At 45.4% G+C, this 26,193-nt stretch overlaps 1 protein-coding gene across 1 annotated transcript in view; it reads left to right on the top strand.

Moving 5' to 3' along the window:
• The window catches only part of abca1b (ATP-binding cassette, sub-family A (ABC1), member 1B), a 41,311-nt gene extending 15,788 nt beyond the window's left edge, over nt 1-25,523 (top strand). Inside the window, exons 6-49 of the mRNA XM_084953596.1 lie at nt 3,220-3,341; nt 3,930-4,133; nt 5,611-5,700; nt 9,167-9,407; nt 9,738-9,877; nt 9,979-10,095; nt 10,233-10,427; nt 10,513-10,718; nt 12,068-12,244; nt 12,332-12,554; nt 12,682-12,903; nt 12,983-13,187; nt 13,419-13,532; nt 13,670-13,844; nt 13,930-14,061; nt 14,159-14,436; nt 14,516-14,736; nt 14,996-15,071; nt 15,151-15,401; nt 15,512-15,563; nt 15,641-15,763; nt 16,004-16,152; nt 16,244-16,368; nt 16,455-16,553; nt 16,708-16,897; nt 17,453-17,547; nt 17,628-17,660; nt 17,749-17,854; nt 18,181-18,255; nt 18,797-18,966; nt 19,079-19,256; nt 19,336-19,451; nt 19,582-19,726; nt 19,825-19,948; nt 20,057-20,186; nt 20,286-20,412; nt 20,968-21,030; nt 21,137-21,243; nt 22,000-22,141; nt 22,335-22,469; nt 22,961-23,064; nt 23,400-23,492; nt 23,658-23,901; nt 23,980-25,523. Of these exons, the coding sequence (XP_084809722.1) occupies nt 3,220-3,341; nt 3,930-4,133; nt 5,611-5,700; nt 9,167-9,407; nt 9,738-9,877; nt 9,979-10,095; nt 10,233-10,427; nt 10,513-10,718; nt 12,068-12,244; nt 12,332-12,554; nt 12,682-12,903; nt 12,983-13,187; nt 13,419-13,532; nt 13,670-13,844; nt 13,930-14,061; nt 14,159-14,436; nt 14,516-14,736; nt 14,996-15,071; nt 15,151-15,401; nt 15,512-15,563; nt 15,641-15,763; nt 16,004-16,152; nt 16,244-16,368; nt 16,455-16,553; nt 16,708-16,897; nt 17,453-17,547; nt 17,628-17,660; nt 17,749-17,854; nt 18,181-18,255; nt 18,797-18,966; nt 19,079-19,256; nt 19,336-19,451; nt 19,582-19,726; nt 19,825-19,948; nt 20,057-20,186; nt 20,286-20,412; nt 20,968-21,030; nt 21,137-21,243; nt 22,000-22,141; nt 22,335-22,469; nt 22,961-23,064; nt 23,400-23,492; nt 23,658-23,901; nt 23,980-24,135 (6,470 nt within the window). The 3' untranslated portion in view covers nt 24,136-25,523. The remainder of the gene's footprint in view (nt 1-3,219; nt 3,342-3,929; nt 4,134-5,610; nt 5,701-9,166; nt 9,408-9,737; nt 9,878-9,978; nt 10,096-10,232; nt 10,428-10,512; nt 10,719-12,067; nt 12,245-12,331; nt 12,555-12,681; nt 12,904-12,982; nt 13,188-13,418; nt 13,533-13,669; nt 13,845-13,929; nt 14,062-14,158; nt 14,437-14,515; nt 14,737-14,995; nt 15,072-15,150; nt 15,402-15,511; nt 15,564-15,640; nt 15,764-16,003; nt 16,153-16,243; nt 16,369-16,454; nt 16,554-16,707; nt 16,898-17,452; nt 17,548-17,627; nt 17,661-17,748; nt 17,855-18,180; nt 18,256-18,796; nt 18,967-19,078; nt 19,257-19,335; nt 19,452-19,581; nt 19,727-19,824; nt 19,949-20,056; nt 20,187-20,285; nt 20,413-20,967; nt 21,031-21,136; nt 21,244-21,999; nt 22,142-22,334; nt 22,470-22,960; nt 23,065-23,399; nt 23,493-23,657; nt 23,902-23,979) is intronic.
• The last annotated feature ends 670 nt before the right edge of the window (nt 25,524-26,193 follow it).

Here is a 26,193-nt window from a genome sequence, read left to right on the forward strand (position 1 = left end):
TTTTGTTTCTTTGTATTCAGTTATTGCATCTTTCTATTCGATTGTTCCCTCTTCGTGTTAGATTTTTTCCACTTTGTGTTGTTTTCTCTCTGTTGTGGATTTTGTCTTTCGGTTGTCATCTGATCGCGACCGGTCACTCCACACACAGTTTTCTGATATTAACACAACTCTCTTCTGACTCTGCTGAGGGGGGTAGAAGGGTGGCAGCGGGAGCCGATTCTGATTCGCTGGCCCTGTGGCCCCTCCCCTGCAGGTGGACTGACAGGGTCAGTGTGTATCGTGCATGTTTGCGACGCCCTGTCGTGTTGGGTTTTCTGCTGCTCGGCTCGGCGCCGTCCCGCAGAGCGTTACTGAGTTCAGATGTGTCCCTGCAGCTGTACAAACGTGTAATTCAGAGTGCCTTAATGGGGGTCCACATCAGACCTGAACCTGGATTGGGTCGCTGCAGGCATCTCACATAACCATTACTGTACAGTTTAGCAGCTGACTGTTAGTTCCTCTGTGGATTAAAACCCATCCGGCAAGCTTGAAGTCATGAAAGTGGAGGACTCTTTGAACATCTTTAGTTTCTGAAACACTATCAAAAAGTTCAAACATGATGAGCGGCAGACAAGAACCAGTTTTTTAATGTGGTACCGGAACGCGGTGGTGTGGTGGTTTAATGATGGCGAGTTGTGATTGAAGCAGACGGGCTTCTCTGCTGGAAACTGCTTCTCATTTGACCAATCACATCACTGCGAGCTGCTGATGTCAGACAGCTGGACCTGTCCTCTGACCCGTCACTAACACTAACTGTAGTAACACTCAGTCGGCTTTTTGTCCCCAAAGGGCCTCTATACCTCCGCTCATCTGAGCGCAGATGAACACAACATGATTGTCGCCTTCGAGCTTAAACAGGAAAATTAATCATCGATTGATTTATTAGAGACAGATCAGAGAACATATGATACTTCCTCGGAAAAGACTCGCTTTTACGGCGGTCCTGCCTGAACTTGATCTGTTCAGGGTTCCTGCTGCTCGAGCAGGAAGTGAAGCGAGTAGCTGATCTGGGCTGGCACTGAAATCAGATTGAGGCTGAGGAGTGATGGCTTCTGATTTTAAATAATTTCTTTCACAACAAAATCACATAAATCATAAATATGATCTCTATATTTTAGCTGAACATGCTGAAGTCTGCAAACATGGAATGAAAAGTGGAAAATTTAAACAGATAAATGGTAGATCGTCCAGGCTTACAGAAGCTTGTAAACCATAAAGTTGTGCTACGTGAGATAAGTGCAAAGTGCAAAGACAAAGTGCATTTAGTGAAAACAATAAGCTGTCACACAAAACTGGACTAAAAGAAAATGTAAAGAAAATTGTGTGGGCTGTCACAACCCAGCGTACTCCTAGTGTCAGTCCCAAGCCCAGATAAGTGGGAGGTTTGCGTCAGGAAGGGCATCAGGCGTAAAATCTGTAGGAAAGCAGATGTGCAGATCCATCCATGGCGACCTCTGGGGAAAGTAAGGAAACAGCCGGAAGTACCTATACTGTCCAGTCCAAATATGGTCGTTTGTGACAAACCTGTAATAAAATATGAATATAAAGAACCAACATGGCACGAGCCAAGCTACTAATGTTAAGTCACTTTGAATGAGCTAAGGTAACAATTGTCTGACAGCACAATGGCTTTGTCCATGTTTTATAAAGTCTGTGAATAGAAGGGTAAAAATATTAATTGGATGTATGAAAATACAGATCACATCTTGGAAAATAAGAAGTGAAACAGGAAAATGCAGCAGAAGAGGGATAAAAAGATATGCCTCAGTTTGATGCTCTCCTGCTGATAAACAGAGTGATGAAGGAGCCGATTAATAACGGTGACGTCGTTCTAAGCTGGAGGATAAAAGCTTCTGAGGAAGCTCGACGATGCTTTTATTGAATTTTAGGGTTTCTGATGGAAGCTGGCTGATGGATCAGCAGCCGCATTTTACCAGTTAGAGCGTTTCTTCATGGATGTCCATAAAGCTGCAAATAAAACCAATCGATCAATACATTTCTGTGGTTTGCTGATGTTCAGCAGGCTGGAGGCAGGAGGACAGCAACGACTGTAATCTTGGATGATCTTAAATCTCCACGTTTTGAAAGAGTGAAGCAACACAGGCAGAGAAGCTTCACACGTTAGCTTCCTGTTTGTTTCAAATGAATGACAAGAGAAGCTCCTCTCAGCCTTTGTTGCAGCTGCCTGTTCAAACCTGCAGAAGAAGAAGAAAGGCTCAGGGGTGGGCATGTATGCGTGCTGGGGCATCATGCAAAAGTGCATCCAGCTGCTGTGATGGAGCTGAGTGGAAAGTTTGGCGTGTGTGAGCACGCAGGTCGAACGAAGAGCAGCGATGACGTAGCAAAGACTGAACGTAAAGCCCACTTGCAGCCACTCGGGTACGGACGTGCCCCCGACAAGCCCAAATATGGTCCGAACGCCTCCTCAGGCTGCAGTTATAGCATCTGTACCTTCACTAAAATGATTTCTATCTGACTTTCAGATTCAAACTGACATCTGATTAAAATAGAAAATCCAACCACAGTAAATGGACCATTAACAATCACTCCAGCCGTCCAAATCCAAACACATAAAACCTCTCAATCGTCTGGGATTATTGGTAGTTCAAATATCTGTCAACAAAGGTTTTTATTGCTGTAGCAGTCGGCTCTGTTACCAACAGTCACACCTGTTTTTTGTTTTTTTTTTCTTTATTTTAATCTCAGATCTGTGTTTTTGTGCAATTGAATTTTTCTCATCGCAGTTTTTTGGGGTGTTTGAGGAATTTTGTTTTTCAGGGATTCCTCACAGTTTACTTACCAATGTCATAAGAACATAGAGGAATGTCTCTGTTTAATGGCCTGACTGTTACCTGTTAGTCTTTCTCCTGCACCAATCACGAGTCAGTGGTGTGTCACCTGAGAGGCCTAAAAGCTTGAATGAAACCAATGTTTTATCAGCCTGTCTCGTTCTCAGCTTGGACGGATTTTAGTCAAACCGAAAGCAGAGATGTCATTTTAAAAATGTGCTGGGGGAACTGCTTCACCCCCTCCTCTGTAAAAAATTACACAATTGCTTTGTGGCCACAAATACGTTCACATTTAAAAGACAAAACCCTCTGATTTACTGGAGGAGGAGAAGGAGGAGTCAGGTTTCTCTGACCTGCTCTGTTTTGTCTGTTTTTGATTTTTCTCCCACAGGCTTCAAGTTGAAGCATTTCCTGCGAGACAATGAGACTCTGTCGAGTTTTCTGTTGAGGAACGCCTCCTTCCCCGAACACAGCGTCCAGCAGATCACGGAGGCCGACATAAACCTGCAGAAGGTGAGGAGGCATTCTGCACATGCTCAGTCTGACCCCTGTGAGCCCTACATGGATACGGGCAGCTGGAAGAACTTTACTCCAACTTTCATTCATGAGAAAACTAACAGTGTGGAGGAAAACCATCCAAAATATACGAGATAAAAAAGCTGACAGATATCAGATGAAAGTCTGAAAATATAGGTAAAATTAAAAAAAATATATAAAATGCACAGAAACACAACACAGTATGGAGTAAAAGAAGAAGAATAAAGTGTCAGACTAAATTAAAAAAAAAATGCAATAAAAGCTGGAACCGGTGTACAGAACAGAACAGAAAGAAAAATGCAAATATGAATTAAGTGGAGAGGTGGAATAACAATAAGGAGGAAAAGTTCGTGAATGACTAAACACTTGAAATAGAATTTACTAACTTGCAGAAAATCTGCGGAGTATATGGAATAAAAGACTGAAATGTTGGAGTACATGTTACACAGTAAAACATGAAATAAACACAATGATTGAAACTAATTTCAGAATATTAAAGTCAGACTATATGAAGCAAAACCTGAAGATAAAGAAATCCCTCTTTGGCCTCTGTTCCTGTCTCAGGTCCTCCTTGGGGGGTTCGGGGTCCACCTGAGGGACATGTGTCCCAGGAAGGGGGGCAAGCAGAGCCTGGAGGAATTTGTGACGATCTCGGACAAACAGGTGTCGGCAATGGTTCAAGAAAAGATCTGCCAGGCTCCGCCCGTCTGGCTCAACCACGCCGAGGAGCACTTTCTGGACAACTTGGACTTCCTCAAACCCATCCGGGTAAATACGGCCCTGCTAATCCACTGATATGATTCATGTTTTGCTCATTTAAAGCAGGTTTTTCATCCTGAAACTTTTAGAAACTTTTTCTCCCAGTGTGAAACCACTTCCTGCAGCGTTTCAGCTTATCCTGTATGAACACATTTCAAATCTTGACTTGTCTTCTTTTCTGTTAAATACTTTCTCAGATATAATGATCCTTATAGATGTCAAACACTTGAACTGGCACAATGAGCACTTTTTAGCCCAGAGTTCTGCCTGTGTCTTTCAGGCTGCCTCTAACATACTTTAAATAACAAACTTGTCTGAAAACGTGAATTTTACACTGGAATAGTCCAAAGGCATTTTTTCCTCCCCCCCCGCTCAGGTGACACAGCAAAGGTGTGCTGGCGTGTCCTCAGCATATTAAATGTGTGTGTGTGGGAGGAGGCGTGCCTCGGCCTGTCCCGGCTCTTTACAGTCTCAGTTTTCGTAGCCCGGAGACCAGTTTTAAAGAGTTTGAAGGATTCAATGCAGCCGTATGTCACAAGAGGCCTCAGCCTCTTTTGTGTGCAGAAATCTACGAGCGCTTCGAGTGACTGCGAAGCTGAAACCGTGCGAGTTTCCACAGCAGCACAGAACGAAGTCCGTGAAAATCCAGCAGCCTCGTCTCAGAGAAGTCATAGGTGTTTGGCTAGTTATCAGTTATAGGAATCTTAAACAGAGTGAACTAGACTTAAAAGCCAGATTTTAGGGGAAAATCCCCCACACATGCCCATTATTGCCGTGCATTTATCTCTAGTTATGACACAGCAACTTTTAAAGCTTGATTAAAAATCAGACAAATGACAACGTTCGGAGAAAAGTGGACAACACAAAAGCAAAGAAATGTTAGATACTCAGAGACAGAGAAGTGAAACCGTCACAAATATGAGCCAAAAATAAACAACAGCGAGCAGAGTTCAGGTGATCTGCTAGAAGTGCAGAACACCTAAAGAGTTCAGTTTGCTGAACGAGTGCTAAATCTGTCTGTTTTCAGGGTCCAGAGAATGGTAAATGGACTGGTCCTTATATAGCGCTTTTCTACTCATCTGAGCACTCAAAGCGCTTTACACAACTTGCGCATTCACCCAAGCACATCTTTCTAAGTGCTAACATTCACACTCCGATGGAGAGCAATTTGGGGTTAGTATCTTGCCCAAGGATATTTGGCATGTAGGGGAAGCCAGGAATCGAACCACCAACCTTCCGATCAGTGGATGACCTGCTCTACCACCTGAGCTACGACGACAGCCACCCCAGAGAACGTTCATATGATGACTTATGTCATCACTCAGTATCTTTCAACACTGCTGGGAAGGTCTCTGTCTCATCTGACTGTGAAACATGTAAAAATAAAAATGCACTGAAATAACTAAACTGAAGATAGATGAGTGGGTTATTATTTATTTCAGCCAAGGTTGAGCTGAAACTGAAAATGTCTCTTTGTGTCTTTCAGATGGACGTTAGGGCTGACCCCGAGGCCGTCCAACAGGTCGCCAGGGCAACCGACAACCTGCTGGATAGTCTGGGTTCACTGGCAGTTGAGGTAAGTCATCAGCAGGAGCTCAGACCTTTATTAGTACGATTAATATCTCAGCAGCCGTGTTATTGGTTCACAGGTCCAGTTCAGACACTGAGGTTTAGCTTAGCATAAGCTAGCAGCTTAAACCACCTGTCAGTCAAAGAGGCCACTCCCCTTTTGTATCAGGCTCTGAAGGTGTTTATTTTTGCTTTAAATTGGCCTCTTTGGGGACTGGCTCACTGCTGGAGCCTCTGGTGGACATTGAAGGAACTGGAGCTTTAGCTTAACTTTTCATCCCTGATGGCTGATGCAAAGATCATCGGTCAGTTTTTCTTTGTGTCTTTTCATCATGTGTTTTTAATGATGGTGTTTGTCTCACGAACAAAGATCAGGGCACAAAATATCACAGTCAGCTTTTTACTGGACATGCGCGTCCCCCAATCGAGTCTTCCGGGCCACGTCAGCACCATCAGGGGCCACTGGGTTTACTTGGCAGCTCCGAGTGTCTCTGCGAGTCTTTGTGTCCAGATAAAAGCAGTTTCCCTGCAGCAGAGACAGACGAGTTCCCAGCTGAACAAAGACTCAAATGTCTCAGTGGGTTTTCACTTCACAGCCGCCTCAGGAGGAGAAAGCACGAGTCCGAACAAACAGCAAACACTCAGCGTCCGTCTACGTCCTGCTGAGACGCCGAAGACCGCAGATGGCTGCATGCAGCCTTTAGTGACCATGTTAGAGGTCACAGAGACACTGAGGGGGCTCTGAAAGCTGCATTGTGCGGCAGAAAGTGGTTTGCGATACATCTGCAGCTCTGCAGAGCCTCCAGCCTGGGATTACAGTGGGAATAGACTGGAAATAAAGTTTGAGTGGGAGACTGTGGTTGGCGTGAACAGTTTGATAATCAGAGTAAAGTTCAGTTAGACTTCCCCAGATTGTTGTTTTTTGCCCCGAGGTTATCACACACTTTAAAACACACAGTACACACAATCGCTCTGTGGGCTAAAGTGAAAACATGTGACAGAGTGTTTTGTTTGGTTTGTGCAGGCGCTGAGTCAGGGACAGGACGAGTGTGATCCTGTGAAAAAGGGATTTAAGATGGGCATTATTGAACTGGCAATCCAGGAAATTACAACATTTAGTTTAAAAAACCCGAACAGCTAAATAACTTTAACAATCTTATCTCCTTCGTTCTGCTTTGTTCTCATGGTCAGAGAGGAAGTGTTTTCCCAGCACTGCATTAAAAATCATGTGATGAAGAAAGAAGAGACACTCAGCTGTGATGGGACCATTAGAACAAAACCCATTTTACATTTTCTGTGAAAAACTCCCAGTTTAAAATAACTTTATTCAAACATCTGGAGCTCCATCTGTTTGATAGGATCCCAGTCATATGAAAAACACATACAGTGTCTCCCTGTCCACAGGTAAACACGTAGTTTACACGCCCACGCTGTCAAAACCTGACCTACTTTCAAGCGTCTCAGCTGTGAGGTTTAAAGGCGATATGTACGGGATCTGATGATACGGCGACAATAAAGTAGTCCTTATTTTACTGCCTGGTTAATATATTTATTTGTTTAATCAGTTCATAAAAGAGTGCTTTGAACAATAACTTGAACAGCTTTAAGATGAATGGTAAAACATGCCTGTCTGAATTTCCCAGAGCCCAGGGGACACACTATAGAAGCACTGACAACAAAGGCTGGGGACAGTAGAGAAACAATAAACATGCTGAGGACAAAAACGGGAAACCCAGCGTAGAAATACTGGAAACAAACTTTAGAGATACTCGACACATAGTACTCAAACTTTTGCAGATAATCCGGATAAATATTGAAGAGGTGGTGGGGACAAACTGAAGAAATACTGGGACAAAACTGTAGACATATTGAGGACATGTTTGGGACAATAACTGACCTTTTCCTCAGATTGGCGCTGCAGCAGTTTCACTTCTGCTGATGCCGCTGACCTAAAGTAACCTGTGGCTCTTCCTCTTTGAGGTTCCTTCCTCCTGAGGCAATAAAAATAATAACATCTGAAGCTCCTTTTACCTTTCCTCTATTGGTACTTTTTTAATGCTCATATTTAGATTCTGTCAGCAGGCACCAAAACTCCTGTGGTGTTCCGGTCAAATTAGAACCTTTTCATTTAGAAGAAAATCACGTTGTTACAGAAGAATGTGTTCTTTCTGGTTCCTATTTTGTGACACACCTGGGGAACATCTGTGAGCTTAAAAGGACCTAATTACCAAAAACAGGTGAAATAGCAGAACTGGAAAGATTTTGAGTCAAACAAGCAAAAGTTGATGCTCAAATCTGTAAATCTGTTTGGTTTATTCTCCTTTAAATGAGATATTTTTAGAGACTGAGCAGACACAAAAATCATGACGTGGTTTAAGGACCGAATGATTAATCTGTGAGCAGAAAACCAAACTGCTTAATGAGTTATCAGATATTTTGGTTACAACTGTGAGACTTTTAAAAGCTACTTCAAATTAAGCATGTGGACCTTAAACCTTGTTTTTCTTTTACATTAACTGGATCAGCTCTTTGCATCTGAACTTTTGCTTTGTTACATCACTTTTGTTATGATATGTATAAAATTAGTCTGAGCTTCAACAGGAAGCGCAGCCAGACACGAGTTTACTGTCAGCAGTTTTTAGCTAGGGGAGAGTTCAGCTTCATTCTGTGATCCATTTTTAGCATGTTCAGTTTTTAACCTTCGGCGAATGTCTATAATTCCTGAGTTCAGACTCTTTTTAAAGTTTATTTCATTTTTAATTACGCATTATTTTCCACTTGAGCCTTAACTTTGATATTTTTCATTTATTACATGTTTATATATTTTAATTTAGAATTTTTATGTAAATCTAGCGCTGGTTCATAACAACAGAGACAGAACCCAAACACTGGGTCAGGGAGGAGCATCTGCCTTGACCTGAGGGGTGAAGGAACAGAGATGAGAGTGTAGATAGACAGGGCAAAACACAAGCTACAGTCAAGTGCAGACAAAATGTAACAATTTGAAGAGGGAAGTGGATGCTCAGTGCATGATGGGAAGTCTCCCATCTCCTTGAGCAGCGGTCCCCAACCCCCGGGCCTCGGACCGGTACCGGTGAGTCGAGTTGAGGCTCAGGTGTGAAATGTATGGTTTTCAGGGTTTTTATCGGTTTTCAGCATTATTTTGTCATCGTTTTTATCGTTTACTCGGTTTTCCTTGGTTTTTTCACGTGTGTTATGAATAAATTTTCTTTTTTTCGGTACCGGTACTAGTTTTATTTTGTTGTATTTATCCGCGACACCTTAAAGGCCGGTCCATGAAAATATTGTCGGGCATAAACCGGTCCGTGGCGCAAAAAAGGTTGGAGACCGCTGTCCTTGAGCATATAGCAGCGTAAATTAAGGGAGGATTCAGGGTCGCGTGATCCAGCTTTAGCTATCAGTCGAGTCTCCCACGACCAGTCTGACCAGTATCTTCTGTCTTGGGTCTACAGTTGGCCAGTATGAAGAGCTGGATCGATCTGAGGAACGAGATAGTCTTCCTGACGCAGAACGCCACGTCGTCGCCCAGCACCATGTACCAGGCCGTCTCCCGGATCGTGTGTGGTCACCCTGAAGGCGGCGGCCTGCAGATCAAATCCCTCAATTGGTACGAAGACAGCAACTACAAGGCTCTGTTCGGAAACTACAACAGCAGCGAGGACGAGACGGCGTCGCTCTATGACAACTCCTCCAGTGAGTCCTCGGGGTCATCCTCGGACCTTCCAACCCCAATGAAGCTTTTGTATTCAGTAGACAAACATTCAGCTAATACAGCCCATGTCAGAGAAACTAAACTCTTGCTATATAACAGCCTCCTGTGAACAGATATATGTCCGAGTCCAAGAATAAAAACACTGAGGTGGACATTTATGTCTATTGGACTATTATGTCCACTTCAAATACTCTAGGTGCTTTTAAAGCCAGACTCTGATACTTCTGTATTTATTTTTCTTTGTGTTATCGTGATTCCTGAAACACGCCTGTTACATGTATGTGGTAACCTCCATCACGTGTGTGTTGTAGCTCCGTACTGTAACAGCCTGGTGAAGAACATGGACTCAAACCCCATGTCCAGGATGATCTGGCAGGCCCTGAAGCCCCTGCTGTTAGGGAAGCTCCTGTACACCCCCCACACGCCCGCCACGCAGAAGATCATCCACGAGGTATGATGTCACTTCCTGTGCAAAAGCTCCAGACTGCAACTGATTGGTCACCTTTAGCTAGTAACCCAGGGTAAAAAGACTTGTGTCTGTGGTGTGTTTAGGTGAATCGGACCTTCCAGGAGCTCGGTGTGTTCAGGGAGCTGGGGGGGATGTGGGAGGAGATAAGACCCAAAGTCTGGGACTTCATGGAGAACAGCGAGCAGATGAACGTGATCAGGGTAAGCAAGCTCCGCCCACCACCTCACGTGTTCTTCATCATCAATGTCTTTCTAACTCATCTGCTTTATTTTAGACAAAATGTTCTCATACCTTTTCTTTTTTTTCCTTTCTTCTGTCCTTCCTATCTTTCATTCAGACTCTGCTAAAGAACAACATCACTGCCAGAGTCTTCCGCGCTCAGCTTGCTGACACGGACTGGACCGTAGAGGACATCTCCAACTTCCTGTCCAAGCAGGCAGATAACCAGCAGCCACCAGGCAGCACCCTCACCTGGAGGGATGTGTTCAACGAGACCGATCAGGCCATCATGAGCATCTCCCACTTCATGGAGGTCAGTATCCAAGCATGCAGGGCAACTGGCTGTAGTTGGTGTGCACACATCACATGACCGGATCTGTGTCTGTGTGTATTTTAAGTGTGTGAACCTGGACAAACTGGAGCCGGTCTCCAACGAGGAGAGAATGGTGAACGTGTCCATGAAGCTACTGGAAGACAGGAAGTTCTGGGCAGGGATTGTGTTTCTGGATGTCCCTTCCAACGCCACAGAGCTACCTCCCAAACTCAACTACAAGATCAGAATGGACATCGACAACGTGGAGCGGACCAATAAGATCAAAGACGCGTAAGGAGCCACACACACAGGCAGATAAAAGTGTCCTGTTCCTCATTCCTAAATTCCAGAATTTGCTCCAGTAAAGTCAGCACAAATAGTTTAGAGGTGGGTTTGTATACGGTCCGTGTGAGGACTCGCCTCTCAGTCAGTAACAGCCAGGACATCCCCGTAATGTAAAACATTTAATTTCAGGGCCAAAGAAACTGATTTTATTGTCTCTGAGCATTCAGACTCATGAAAACCAAAATTAGGCTACAAAGGATCCTGGAAAACAAACCTTCAAAGAAAACCCCTCCCAAAAAACTTTAAACCTGGTTTAATCGGTCAGATTTGGAGGTGCTACTAGGTGCATTTTATCAGGGCTCACTTTGGGGTTTCTGGTAGGCATACTGGGTTTATGGCTGACTTAATGGTGCATCTTGAGGCACTGTGTGAGCCTTCAATGAAAATAAAGACTCAGATTCAGTGTTTTGTGTTGTTGCATAGCTGCATTATGATGACCTGGATCTGACTGCTCACCAACACTGTGGGGACTGAAGCTTTAAATCTCAGTTATATTAGTTCATACAGGGGTTCAGGTTCGGACGTTAAAGCTGATTAAATCTGAGATTTTTTTTTTTTTTTTTTTGTGTAATGTGTGTACTGTAATGATGTAAGCCAGCGGTCCCCAACCTTTTTTGCACCACGGAACGGTTTATGCCCGACAATATTTTCATGGACCGTGGATCCGTGTCGCGGATAAATACAACAAAATAAAACTAGTACCGGTACTGAAAAAAAGAAGATTTATTCATAACACACGTGAAAAGACCCAGGAAAACCGAGTCAACGATAAAAAACGATAACAAAATAACGCTAAAACCCGATAAAAACCCTGAAAACCATACATTTCACACCTGAGCCTCAACGCCCGGGGGTTGGGGACCGCTGATGTAAGCTACAGGTAAAAACTGTATCTGGCAACACTGTAGAGAAAGCATAAACAGTATGTGGGTGAAACGTTATCCGGTGCTAATGCTGATGCTCAAAAACCTTCCAAACATCTGCAAACCAGAGTTTTGGGTTTTTTTTGGTAAGTTGGGTTTGTTTTTTAAAATTCATTGGAGCAAATTTTAACACTTAACATTTGTCTTATGATAATTACATTTTTACAACAACAGTTTTTTTAATGTACTTTTAAGTTACAGACCTTACAATGCAAAATAATGTATTTGAGGTCTAAATTGACAAAGTCATGGCCTTGGCTCCTTTTCTTGAGCATTACCTTTCTTTCAGTCTTGTACTGTTCCTTCTGTAGCTCTTTATCACATCCTGCTGTTTAACTAGCAGCACTTCCTGCACTCTGTCCTCCTTCTCAGATACTGGGACCCGGGTCCTCGTGCCGACCCGTTTGAGGACATGCGTTACATCTGGGGTGGGTTCTTGTACCTTCAGGACGTTATTGAGCAAGGCATCATCAGAGCGGTGACGGGCACCAAGGAGAAGACGGGAGTTTACATCCAGCAGATGCCGTACCCGTGTTATGTAGATGACATGTGAGATTATTCACATCATTTCCCAGGTTTGGTCCCCTCCTCGCCGCTCTCGGTCTGTAACTCCGTCCTTCCTGTCCTCTGTCTCAGTTTCCTGCGGGTGATGAGCCGCTCCATGCCTCTCTTCATGACTCTTGCCTGGATGTACTCAGTGGCCATCATCCTGAAGAGCGTGGTGTATGAGAAGGAGGCTCGACTGAAGGAGACTATGAGGATCATGGGTCTGGATAATGGCATCCTGTGGTTCAGCTGGTTCATCAGCAGCCTGATTCCTCTGCTCATCAGCGCCGGGCTGCTAGTGTTGCTGCTCAAGGTGACGACTAAAAACCAAAATACATAGAAAACAGTGTCATTAGAAAAACAGAGCATCCACACATACACATCTCCAAGAATGCAATATTAATAATGTCCCACCTCTTCTTCTCGTGGTTCCTGTGCAGATGGGGAACCTCCTGCCCTACAGCGACCCCGGCGTCATCTTCCTCTTCCTGGGGTCCTTCGGTGTGGTGACCATCATGCAGTGCTTCCTGCTCAGCACGGCATTTGCCCGTGCCAACCTCGCCGCCGCCTGTGGAGGAATCATCTACTTCACCCTCTACTTGCCATATGTGCTCTGCGTCGCCTGGGAAGAGTATATCGGCTTCGGGATGAAAGTCTTCGCTGTAAGGCTGCGCATCTTTTTCACGATTTTGTTGTTGTGATGTGATGGGACGAGTCACATGCCCACCTCTCGCTCTGCAGAGCCTTCTGTCCCCTGTGGCGTTCGGATTCGGCTGCGAGTACTTCGCCCTGTTTGAGGAGCAGGGAGTTGGTATCCAGTGGAAGAACCTGGTGTCCAGCCCACTGGAGGAGGATGACTTCAGCCTCCGCACCGCCATCATCATCATGTACTTTGACTCCTTCCTGTACGGAGTCCTGACCTGGTACCTTGAAGCCGTGTTTCCAGGTGAGAGCTTTTCTTCTTCATGTGTTTATTGAACTGCAGTCATCATTATTTAGCATGCTACAAGAAGTAAATGTTAGTTATACATTATTAACGGTTATAATCAACACATCCTTTGAATAGCTCATCCCCAGTTCTTCAAACTATCGATCAGTCCGCAGGCTGTTTGTACACTGACCATGAAAAATCTCTGATACACAACAAAGACTCCATAAAGCATGTTCTGCTCCTCAGGTCAGTATGGGATCCCTCGGCCGTGGTACTTCCCCTTCACTAAATCCTATTGGAGTGGAGAAAAGGACGGAAAGTCCAACAAACTTCCACTGAATCGGAAAGGAAACCCCGGAGGTGAGATTGCTGTGCTGCGAAGCTCCAGAACTTCCTCCTAAAAACCAACAACTGAGTTCTCTTTATTTTTAAACAGAGCTTTTAATGTGAAAGAGACTTCCTGAACATTGCAGTAAGATGTGTCTGTATGTCTGCAGCGGTGTGCATGGAGGAGGAGCCGGCTCATCTGGAGCCTGGAGTCTACATCGAGAACCTGGTGAAAGTTTACCGTCATGGTAAGAAGCTGGCGGTGGATGGACTGACGCTCGGCTTCTACGAGGGACAAATCACCTCCTTCCTGGGACACAACGGAGCCGGAAAAACCACCACCATGTGAGTCCCAGACACACCACACTGCTGATGCAGATTCTGCCACAGGTCCTGGTGCAGGTAACATCCTCCTCTCTTTTCCCTGCAGGTCCATACTTACTGGCCTGTTCCCACCTACCTCTGGCACTGCCTACATCCTGGGCAGAGACATCCGGACGGAGCTGAGCGCCATTAGGCAGAGTCTGGGAGTCTGTCCACAGCACAACGTCCTCTTCAGCATGTGAGTGCTTTTCCTCAACATGCTTGTTATGCTGTCTTCGCTCCGTCTTTACCTCGATTGTTACGTGACCTTGCTCATGTTGTGGCACCTCTTGCAGGCTCACGGTGGAGGAGCACATCTGGTTCTACGCACGGCTCAAAGGCCTGCCAGAGGAACGTGTGAAAGGTGAGATCGAGCAGATCCTGCAAGACACAGGGCTGCCGCACAAACGCAACTGCAGGACCAGCACTCTGTCTGGGGGCATGCAGAGGAAGCTGTCCGTGGCCCTGGCCTTTGTCGGGGGGTCAAAGGTTGTAATCCTGGACGAGCCCACAGCCGGCGTGGACCCTTACGCCCGCAGAGGAATCTGGGACTTGCTGCTGAAGTACCGCCAGGGTAAGGTTCTCCCAGATTGGTCAGATTTTAGCTACTCTCTTCGTTTTGACTGGGTTTTTAACGTTGGGTCTCCTTTCAGGCCGGACCATCATCCTGTCCACTCACCACATGGACGAGGCGGACATCCTCGGCGACCGCATCGCCATCATCAGCCACGGGAAGCTGTGCTGCGTGGGCTCATCTCTGTACCTGAAGAACCAGCTGGGGACCGGCTACTACCTGACGCTGGTGAAGAAGAACCCAGAGCCATCACTCAGCTCCTGCAGGAACTCGGCCAGCACCGTCTCCTTCACCAAGAAGGTCTCTGTAGAATTTATTTACTAGTAATGCTTAGCTCTGCAGTTTTCAGTAGTATATAGGTCTTTCTTTACACTGTATTCCAGTACGATTAATTAATTTTCAGCAGTTTGTCTGTTAGTGAAAAGTATTTTTGCAGTATTTTACCTTTACCGTGTAGTTGTCTCCTTATAGTATTTTTCTTTAGCATTTGGAGTATTAATTAGCAATATTAATTCCTGTGCAGTAGCAATACCTTAAAGTAAAACCATTTGTGTTTTAGGAGGAGGAGTGCGGCTCGGTCAGCAGCAGCGATGCAGGACTCGGCAGCGAACATGAAAGTGAGGCCGCTACCATCGGTGAGCTCTCTGTTCCCACAGAGCGTTTGATTGGTTCGCTGTCCGGTGGATCTGATTTGTTTTGTGTCTCCGTCTTCAGAAAATGGCCCAGCAGCATCCATCTGCAATATCCCCTTTGTACCCCCGGACGTGTCGCTGGTTTCTGCCTTGATTCTGCGTCACGTCCCCGACGCCCGCATGGTGGAGGACCTGGGACACGAGCTGACCTACGTCCTGCCGTACAGCGCTGCCAAAGACGGAGCCTTCGTGGAGCTCTTCAAAGACCTGGACACGAAGCTTTCCGACCTCGGCATTTCCAGCTACGGAGTGTCGGACACCACCCTGGAGGAGGTGGGACACATTTGAGTAAATCTGATTTGTGAAGCATTCTTCTCGGTGAATCACCGTGAAGCATGAAAACAAAAGCATGACATTAGTTTTAATGTTTTATGTCACTTTAGATTTTCCTGAAAGTGGCTGAAGACAACGGAGTCGACACTGAAGTGACCTCAGGTGAGGAAGGAGTGATGTCTGACTGTGACATATCAAAATAAGAGCCTGAAATCACATTTCCAAGTTTTTTTGTTTAGACGGGACACTTCCTGTTCAGAGGCGGAGGAGGACTCATGCTTTCGGTGGAGGAGACCCTCAGAGCTGCTTGAGACCGTTAACAGATGATGACAACGATGACTGCAATGATTCTGAAGACCAAGGTACAAAAAAAACACAGCAAAGCAAAATTTATTCACAGAGAGTTACAATGGGATAAAATACCAGGGGCGCAAAATTCAAGGGAAGAAATCAAAAGACTCTGGAATTTCAAAATAAAGCACCAACTGTACAAAGTAACGAGTGCAAATATGAGAAGTTTCTCACTTTTGTTGTCTTGTAACATCCTGTCTGCGCACTCTCCAAGTTTTCTTATTTGATCATGTGACCTCGTTTCCTCTCAGAGTGCAAAGAAACCGACTGGCTGAACTGTACTGATGGTAAAGGCTCATATCAGGTGACAGGCTGGACTCTGAGGAGGCAGCAGTTTGTGGCTCTGATGTGGAAGCGGTTTCTGTATGCCCGACGCTCCAGGAAGGGCTTCTTCGCTCAGGTATGCCGTCGCCAGCGATAAAAACCCGCTGCTGCTTTCTGATCAAACCGGCCTGCTGCGGCTCATCGGGGAAAAAAAATCTGTGTTTCAGATCGTCCTTCCGGCCGTGTTTGTCTGCATCGCTCTGGTCTTCAGTCTCATCGTGCCGCCGTTTGGAGTTTATCCCAGTTTGGAGCTGCAGCCGTGGATGTACCAGGAACAAGTGACCTTCATCAGGTACACGACTGCCCTGAACTCTCTCACTGAGTTATCCGGAGGTATTTCCTGCAATCTGACTGCGGTTGTGTTTTTTGTCCTCTCAGTGATGATGCTCCTGGAAATGGCAACATGCAGAAGCTTTTAGATGCGCTGCTGAATGCTCCGGGATTTGGGACTCGCTGCATGGACGGATACACGATCCCGTAAGAAACTTCGACACCCTGAGCATTAAATTCCCCTGTTGCTCCACTTTAAACTAGTCTTCATCAACGTGTGAGCGAATCAGCTTTTACTCACCTGAAACCTCACTACATGTTTTTTTCTACCCTCTGTCTCTTGCTCTCCTCCTCCCTGTAGAGATGCACCCTGTACGATGGGCGATGAGGACTGGTACACTCCTGAAGTTCCTGAAAGCGTCCTGGAGCTCTTTAGCTCCAGAAACTGGACCATGGACGATCCCTCTCCAGCCTGCATGTGCAGCTGCGATGGCAAGAAGAAGATGTTGCCAGACTGCCCGGCTGGAGCCGGAGGTCTGCCCCCACCTGAGGTCAGAGCACGGGGAGTGGTGGGCGGATACGAAAGGATGACGCACACATTCAACCTCTATGGGATGCTCGTTTTACACCCAGTCAACTTGCTAATTAACCTCATTAGCTGGCAGATGTTCCAACAATAGGTTTTTAGTGTAATCGTTTTTTTAGCTGTAATAACTTTATCAAAGCCATCTTACTACAACAAATTCAAGACGAGCAATTTTCAATTATTTTGTGAATTAAATGCAGACGCTTTAAATGATTGTATTTACATTTTACACAGCATCCCAACATTTATTACTAGAAGAATTAGAACACACAAATCATCCACTTTTTCACTTTGAGCTCTCTGAAGGGGAATTTCTGTAAGCTTAGAAAAACTTTGAAAAGAATCACCTGATCACACTTAATATTAAAATATTAGTTTTAACATAGTTTAAAAAAAACCTCTATTTTTTGCATTTGGCCCAACTTTAGTCTTAGATTTACCTGAACTAAGCCTGACCCACCTGTGTGCAGCATGCTGTGTAATTGTGGTTAAATAAAAAGGGACTCTTCCTGTCGTTCAGATGAAGCTGAGTGAAACGGACATCCTACAGAACCTCACTGGGAGAAACATCTCCGACTACCTGGTGAAAACTTACGCTCAGATCATTGGCAAGAGGTAAGACACACTCAGAGGACTCATCTGCTCACACACACCTGAACACAAGCCAGACTGAAAGTTTTTTTCTGTTTTCACAGCCTGAAGAACAAAGTCTGGGTGAATGAATTCAGGTCAGTGTCTGGTTTTATTTTGAAATCATAAACACCATCTGTTGGTCATTTGTAGGTGCTCAGCTGTTTTCTTTTGGTATTTTTACAGGTACGGAGGCTTCTCATTGGGTGCCAGGAGCACTCAAGTCCTCCCTCCGGCTAACGAGATCGACGACGCCATAGAGAGAGTCCGAAAGATCTTTGAGTTACAGAAGGTCAGTCAGAGAGAAACAACATGTTTGACTCATTGCAGCTTTTATTGTCCAGACATTCCTCCAGGCTGTCGGGTTTATTACAAAGCAGACGTTTTACTAAAAACACGCCGGCTTCAGGCTCGACTCACAGACTGATGAACTCAAAAGACAATTACACCATCAGAATCTAAGTTGAGATGGTGGATATATTTTAGGTCAGAAATAATTTATCTTTAGTCTAATGAAGTTCATCAGAGGAAAACCAGTCCACCTGTCTGATCCAGAACCAGCCCTCGGTTCTTTAAAGGGAAAGTAAGACTTTGAAATGTGACTGCTGTTTCCTGCAGGGAGCCGCTGCAGATCGATTCCTGGACACTCTGTCTGGCTTCATCAACGGTCTCGACACAAAGAACAACGTCAAGGTGAGAACACATGGTGGCGCCGGCCTCAGGAGTATGACTGCAATAATAACTGTAGTATTTTCAGTGAAGGTCTGTTTGGTCTTTATACTATGAATTAGCGTTCCAGCATTTCGTGCTTTATATCAACAGGAGATATTAAGACAGTTTTTTCAGGGTTGAGAAACACTTAAGTTAAAATCATTTTATAGTTAAATTTTTTTCCAATTATTGAAATCTAATAATACGAGTGGACTTTTGTGGACTCAACATGAACGTACGGCAGGTAAATTGTGTGGTTTACAGACAACTTGATGTCATTTTTCTTTGTTGTTTTGTTTGTAATGTAATATGTTTTTATTTTATTACTAATTACATGTTAGAAACAAAACCATCAGTCCTTCAATCAAATATTTGACTCACTTCACCCACTGACAGTTGAAAGAGTCAGTTTAGTCAAACTTGCTGATTAAAACTGGTCATTCACGGCTCTGTTGGGAGGAGGGGACGCCAGCTAACCTGAAGAGACTGTTCACTGGTTTGTCCTTGAATCCTCTCTCCTCAGATCTGGTTTAACAACAAAGGCTGGCACAGCATCGGTGCCTTCATCAACGTGATGAACAACGCCATCCTCAGGGCAAACCTCCCTCAGGGGAGAGACGCCAGCAAGTACGGCATCAGCGCCGTCAACCACCCGCTGAACCTGACCAAGGAGCAGCTGTCCCAGGTCGCTCTGTGAGTGCGCACCTGAACAACACACCTGTCGGCAGTCTTTGTTTGCACCTCAGTCCTCTTAACCCCCCCTCTTTGTCTCTCCCCACCACCTCCTTCTGCTCTTCATCTCCAGGGTGACGACCTCCGTGGACGTCCTGGTGTCCATCTGCGTCATCTTCGCCATGTCCTTCGTGCCTGCGAGCTTCGTGGTCTTCCTCATCCAGGAGCGGGTCAGCAAAGCCAAACACATGCATTTCATCAGTGGCGTCCATCCGCTGCTCTACTGGACCGCCAACTTCATATGGGACATGGTGAGACCCGAAACAAGTGCCCCTGTGTCCTGTGTGTTTGTGCGCTTGGGTGTTTGCTGATGCCTGCTTGTCTCTGCAGTGCAACTACATCGTCCCGGCAACGCTCGTCATCCTCATCTTCATCTGCTTCCAACAAAAAGCCTACGTATCATCCACAAATCTGCCGACCCTCGCGCTGCTGCTGCTGCTCTACGGGTCAGATACTGCAAAATACCGCAAAGTACTGCAGTGTACTGCATGCTGCCACTGTATCGTACTACATCAGAGAGTGGCACCGAGCCAGTTTGTGCTCTAACGGAAACCTTTGTTTTCCTTTTTCTCCCAGCTGGTCAATCACGCCGCTCATGTACCCGGCTTCCTTCTTCTTCAAGATCCCCAGCACGGCGTACGTCGTCCTCACCAGCGTCAACATCCTCATCGGCATCAACGGCAGCATCTCCACCTTCGTCATGGAGCTGTTCGGAAACAACGTGAGTCCTCACGGACGCCGACGCTAGATTTTAAAACGATTCACAGATCGAATGAAAATAAACCCGAGAGCAGCGGTTTGACTTTCCATTCTTTTCAGGAAATCGGAGGAATCAACGACATCCTGAAGAACGTCCTCCTCATCTTCCCTCATTTCTGTCTCGGCCGAGGTCTCATCGACATGGTGAAGAACCAGGCGATGGCCGACGCCCTCGAGAGATTCGGTAGCTTTCCAGTTTCTGATCGCAGCATATATTTATTTGTTGTCTGTAGTCAGTCAGCGTGATGTGAGGCTGTTGAATGGTTCTGTGAACGCTGTGGTCGTGTTTCAGGTGAGAACAGGTTCCGCTCTCCTCTGGAGTGGGACATGGTGGGAAAGAACCTGCTCGCCATGGCTGTGGAGGGAGTTGTCTTCTTTTTCATCACCGTCCTCATTCAGTACAGATTTTGCATCAAACCCAAGTGAGTCAGCACACCTGGATCGCTTCATTTCGTCTTATGTAGACCAGTTTGCAGGAAAGCCGGTATGAGCACCGTGTTTGTGCGTCTGTGTGTGTGCAGGCCGGTCAGTAAGCTCACCAAACTGGCACCTCTGGGTGAGGAGGATGAGGACGTGGCCCGAGAGAGACAGAGGATCGTCCACGGCCTCGGACAAGGAGACATCGTGGAACTTCGGCAGCTGACGAAGGTGCAGATTTTTATCCAACTTGTTTTTTCCACCTGAACCAAACACACAGTCAGAGGCTGAATGACGCTGATAAACTATATTAATGAAACAAAGCAAGTACTTCTTAAGAGCTGTTACCCAACGCAAGGAAATTTTAACACAGCTTTTCCAAACATCTGGTTTTATTTCAGATGCTTACGTTATTTTACTTTCCACACAGAAACAGAATTTTTTCACCCAAACCAGAAACTACCAGGGTCAAGATGATTAGCCCCCATCCTAACAGTCAGTTTTGTTTAATTTTTGCAGTCGTTTCTTGTAGTTTTTAACAAGTCTCGTGTACGTCTCCTGAGCAATCCCAGCCCATTCTTCTTTTGGGAATGTCTCAGGCTCCTCCTCAAATCTGGAGGAGCCTGAGAAAGAAAACCTAATAAGTCACTCTCTCTTTCTCCCAGATTATAACAAATCTGTTGTTGTGTATGTGTATTTTTATGATGCTTGTTAATCTTTATTGGAGATTGGAAGTAGTTTAATCCAAAGTAAATGATTCGTGACCGAGTGAACTGTGTCCTGCAGGTGTTTAAGAGGAAGGAGAAGCCGGCGGTGGATCGACTGTGTGTCGGGATTCCTCCCGGAGAGGTGAGCTCGATCTGCAGTCTCATATTTCAGTTCAGCCTCTAAAACCAAACCATCACCTTCATAAAAACGAACCTGTGAATGGTGATTTTAAAATGTGCATCCTCAGTGTTTCGGCCTCCTCGGTGTGAACGGAGCCGGAAAGACAACCACCTTCAAGATGCTGACGGGAGACACCATAGTGACCAGAGGAGAGGCTTTCCTGGCTGGGAAGAGGTGAGGTCAAAGGTCTAAGCAGCTCAGAGCTTATTGGAGCTGAAACTTTCTGGGTTCTTGTTGTTGTTGTGTGTTGGAGTCGGGGATTGACCTGGTTTCCTGCAGATTTATTCTGAGGATTTAGTTCACTGAGAACTCATTTCACTTCACGTGGTTGGGCCTTAAAATTGGAGGCCATAAGTCGTAATTAAATAATTTAACCTCATTTTAAAAGAGAAGGTAGGACGATGTGTGACACGTAAAAAAGTTTCAAAAAAGTTTCAAACAAGTGAAAGATCTCTGGATCGATCCTGAAATCTCTTTGGGGTTGTATCAGGAAGAACATCTAAGGTAAAAATCATGGATTTAAAATCTGTGGAGCCAGCCGCCATGTTATTCCAAATCATGAACACTGATTAATTAACTAAAGACATGAGCGTCTTCATCTCTGAGGGCTTTGTCTTCTCGTGATTTCTTCTGACTGTGCAAACAGAACCTGAGCTGAAGCTTTAACGGCCAAGCAGCTCATTACTCGCTGCTCGGTTCCTCGTTCAGCAGCTCAAAGCCAGGAAGTTGCTCCATTATTTTATAATTGTCAGCAATTCACGTGCAGAGCTGCACAATGTTCCCTGCAGGGCCTTCGCTCTCACACACCGTCCTCCATCCCCCAAAAAGTCACACTAGGCACAGATGCAGTGGTGGGACAGCAAGAGGATTAATCTAAATTTAAATTAAAGTATTTTTCTGCTCTTCATGCTAATATCTGTGTGTTTGCAGCATCCTGCGGGAGATCGACGAGGTGCATCGAAACATGGGTTACTGTCCTCAGTTTGACGCCATCAACGAGCTGCTGACAGGAAGAGAGCACCTGGAGCTGTACGCCATCCTCAGAGGGGTGCCTGAGAAGGAAGTGTGTGACGTGAGTGTAAACACACTGCCAACAGACTGCAAACACTCAAAAGCACAAAGCAAACATGCACTGCCAACACACATTGTAAATATGCAGTTTTAAATAAACTATAATAATAAGACACCCTGAGCAACACACTGCTGTGCATCTGCTACCCACGATAATGCTCATCATGATGATACTGCTGCTGTTTGATTGACAGGTAGCAGAGTGGGGTATCAGGAAGCTGAGTCTGGTCAAGTATGCAGATAAAGCAGCTGGAAGCTACAGCGGAGGAAACATGAGGAAGCTGTCCACATCCATGGCTCTGATCGGAGCGCCCCCTGTAGTGTTTCTGGTAAGATGCACCTCACTGCCTAACTTTAGTTAAAGGTAAAACTAGATTGAAGTAAGATTCAGTAAGATCACCACGAGGGGCATCGAAGCAGAGCCACAGATTCACCGCAGGGGTCAAGACTGCAGGTTTTTCCTTTAATTTGTCATTCGTCTTGTAACTGAAGAAACACGCTGTTGCACAACAGCAGCAGAACCAAGGCAGCCAATCACAGTGCAGATACTTAACAGTAGGATTTGTGTGTGTGGGGGTGAGGTGGAGTTGGAAGGGTGGAGGTTGTGTAATGGGAAAAGGATTTAAAGGAGCTGCTGAGGAAAACAGGAGTAGGAAACGGGAAGGTCTGAAGCACAGAACGACGAGAGCCGGTGCTTTGTCAGGTGCAGGTAGAGGAGGTGTGGCTACAATGACACTCCTCCCCCTCCTCCTCACCTTTACCTTCTGCTTCCTGCTGCATCTGTGGGCCAACCTCAACCTGGCTATCCTACTCGTTACAGGACGAGCCGACCACGGGTATGGACCCCAAGGCCCGCCGAGCCCTCTGGAACTGCATCCACAGCGTCATCAAGGAGGGCCGCTCCGTCGTCCTCACCTCGCACAGGTAAACACGAGGACAGGCGGATGGTTTCATGGTTAATGCGTCCTCATAGTGGGTCTGCCAGTCGCTCAGTTTAGTTGGTAGAGATTTTGAAAGGTTGAGACATGTTTTTACCATATCTGTAGAACATTTTTGGCACTTTTATATTTCCAGTTCAGATTTATCTTTATTGATTCCAAAATTGTTCGCTGACATCAGTAACTAACCCTTTGGCTGGTGATAAAAACAGTAATAGATATCTACAAGCACAGCCAAACATTTAAATGTTAAACAGTCATCGTGACACCAGCTGGCGTCCCCTCTGCATGTGCTTATTAAAGCGGCTGTGTGTGTTTCAGCATGGAGGAATGTGAGGCTCTGTGCACGAGGATGGCGATCATGGTGAACGGCCGGTTCAGATGTCTCGGCAGCGTCCAGCACCTGAAGAACAGGTAGCGCTCACAGACACACGACAGCAGCTACATTTAAACACATTCATCCTCCAAATCCAGCTTTTTAAATTGATCGGTCAGAGAAGTTTGTGCTCAGAGAGCCTCTGATGTGAGTTTATTTTAAATGAGTATCTTCAGTGTTGAACTCCCGGTTTTGTGCCTCAGGTTTGGCGATGGGTACACCATCATCCTGCGGGTGGCGGGGCCGAACCCCAACCTGCTGCCCGTCATGAAGTTCATTGAAAGCGAGCTGAGTGGCAGCACGCTGAAGGAGAAGCACCGGAACATGCTGCAGTACCAGCTGCCGTCCTCGCTCACCTCGCTCGCTCACATCTTCTCCATCCTGGCCAAAAATAAAGAGACGCTGAGGATCGAGGACTACTCCGTCACTCAGACCACGCTGGACCAGGTAGAGACTCGCATGCACCTAAGAAGGTACTAAGGGGGTGTGGCCTGCAGAGGCTCTGACTGATGTTTGTACTTTCAGGTGTTTGTAAACTTCGCGAAGGACCAGAGCGACGACTATCACTCCAAAGACAACTCTGTGAGGCGGAAGGACGTCGTCGCCATCGACCTCCCGGTACTGAGCTCGACCAGCGGAGCCTCGCATGATGGTGGCGGGCTGTCAGAGAGCGTCATGTGACTGCACTGTGAGGCTGAAGCTTCAGCCTGGACTTGACCCGCAGCAGAGAAGACACCTACCGCTTCTCTGGTGTCACACTGATTTAAAAAAAAAATAAATGGCGGTGGGCGGAGTCACCTGCTGCCTTATGCCAGTCAATGCAAATGATTTCCTCTGGCGGGGAGCGCTTTGCCGACAACGCCGACTTAAACACTTGAACGAGTGCCTTCAGACCTCCTGCGGCTCCGAGACTCTTCTTCTCTTCCTGATTGAAGGCGAAGAACGCGAGCGACTGTTTTTGGTGACAAACGATGAAGAATCTGAATCAGCCGAGGGCTGTTTGAAAAAATAAAATCACACGTTTAAAAAAACAAAACAAAACAAAAAAACATTTGATTCCGTTTCTACTGTCAGACTTTATTTATATGTGTAGTGAAAAGAGACGTGTAATTTGTTGTTTTATTTTGACAGAGTCATTAACTGTTTCCTGTAGTGTTTAACTGCCAATCAAAGCACCTGATACAGAGGAGACATGTACTGATTTTTATAGTTTTGTTTTTTAAAGAAAGGATACTAAGAAAAGCCGATTTGTGAGTTTGGGTGTGAAACAGTGAAATACCTCATCAGCTTCTGAAGCACACTACAGTATTGATGAGCAGCCTTGCTGATCGATCGGCGCTCTGATTGGTCGGCGAGCTGCTAAAGGTGACTCTCTGTGACTGCAGCACTTGAAGTGTTCAAGCACCATCAGTTTGTCTTTGCACTGAAATCAAACTTGATCACGTTTATTGACCGTGCGGCTGATGGATGAAGAGCTGTTACGACCCGAACAACCAGGATTAAACTGAAACAAATCTCCTGCCTCCACCCGGCTCTTTACTTCGCTCTGACACACACACACACACAGACTCCTCTCTTAGGTTTTTTTTAAATCACTAACAGTAAAAAATGAATTCAGGTTTGGAAAAGTTGGAAAAGTTCAGTTTAAAAAGCAGAATCAGTTTCTTTCTGCCACTGAATCTCACCCAGCAATCCTGAACACCACCTCTGTGAGGTATTTTGACCATGTCCCTACAGGTAGGAGGCCTCTGAACACCTCCCTATCCCCACAGATGACTGGGAGGTGGTGTGTGGGGAGAGGGCAGTTAGGACGTCTCTGTTTAGACTGCTGGCCCCACTGATCTGTACCTGGATAACCGGCAGGAAGATGGATGGATGGATCCTGATGAATCTCCTCAGACCTTTCATATACACTCATGACTAAAAATTGTTTGTGAAAACAAAATTTGTGCCACTATGTTCTTTATTATTATTCTTTTTTACATGTTTCTATGATGTAGTGAAGAACAATCGTGAGCATTTCATGTTTCAAAGGCTTTTATTAGCAAATAAATCAAATTTCAAGCAAAGACTCTTCTTCTGCTGCAGTTCTCTGTGACGTGCTGGCTATCAGTGCTGATCAGTTTGCGGGTTTCTGCTTGTCCACCCACTTTATAAGGAAAAACCAAGTAATGTTACTGTTCATAATCCATGGGGCCAAAGGTTAAAGGCCCTGAGGTGAACATCCATAAAAATAAAGTCTAAACTGTAAAGACAGAATTCAGATTTACACACAGTTTGAAGTTTTTGTGTGAAAGAAAAGAAAACATGTTAAAACCAAGAAGTCTTCAAATTCTAGAAATCTTAAGTTTTCTCCTTTATTTTGAATGAGATGCTTTCCCACTGGGTTAAATAAGCTTTTAGGGTCATTTCATCAGAATCAGCTGATTTTACCTGAATACTAGTAAAACTGCTATTACAGGAGAGCATCCATAGCTCACATCGCACTAGGGGTGGGTTTTAATAATCGATTCATCAATTAAAATCGATTCTGGCTTGGATAACGTGATATCGATTCATTAAAATCCTGAATCGATTTTTTAATATAAATGTATTTTGCCCGAAACTCCAGAATCTCAGGTGAAACGTCACAAAATTTTGACAACCACCAAACATTTAAAACAGTAAATGAGAGCAGGCACACGGATTCTGCACAAAGACGTAAACACACAGCGGGACCTGCGGATCAGAATCAGTGAG

This window comes from Perissodus microlepis, chromosome 2, assembly GCF_051167445.1.
Source record: "Perissodus microlepis isolate ML-2025 ecotype Zambia chromosome 2, ASM5116744v1, whole genome shotgun sequence".
Taxonomy (NCBI): Eukaryota; Metazoa; Chordata; class Actinopteri; order Cichliformes; family Cichlidae; genus Perissodus; species Perissodus microlepis.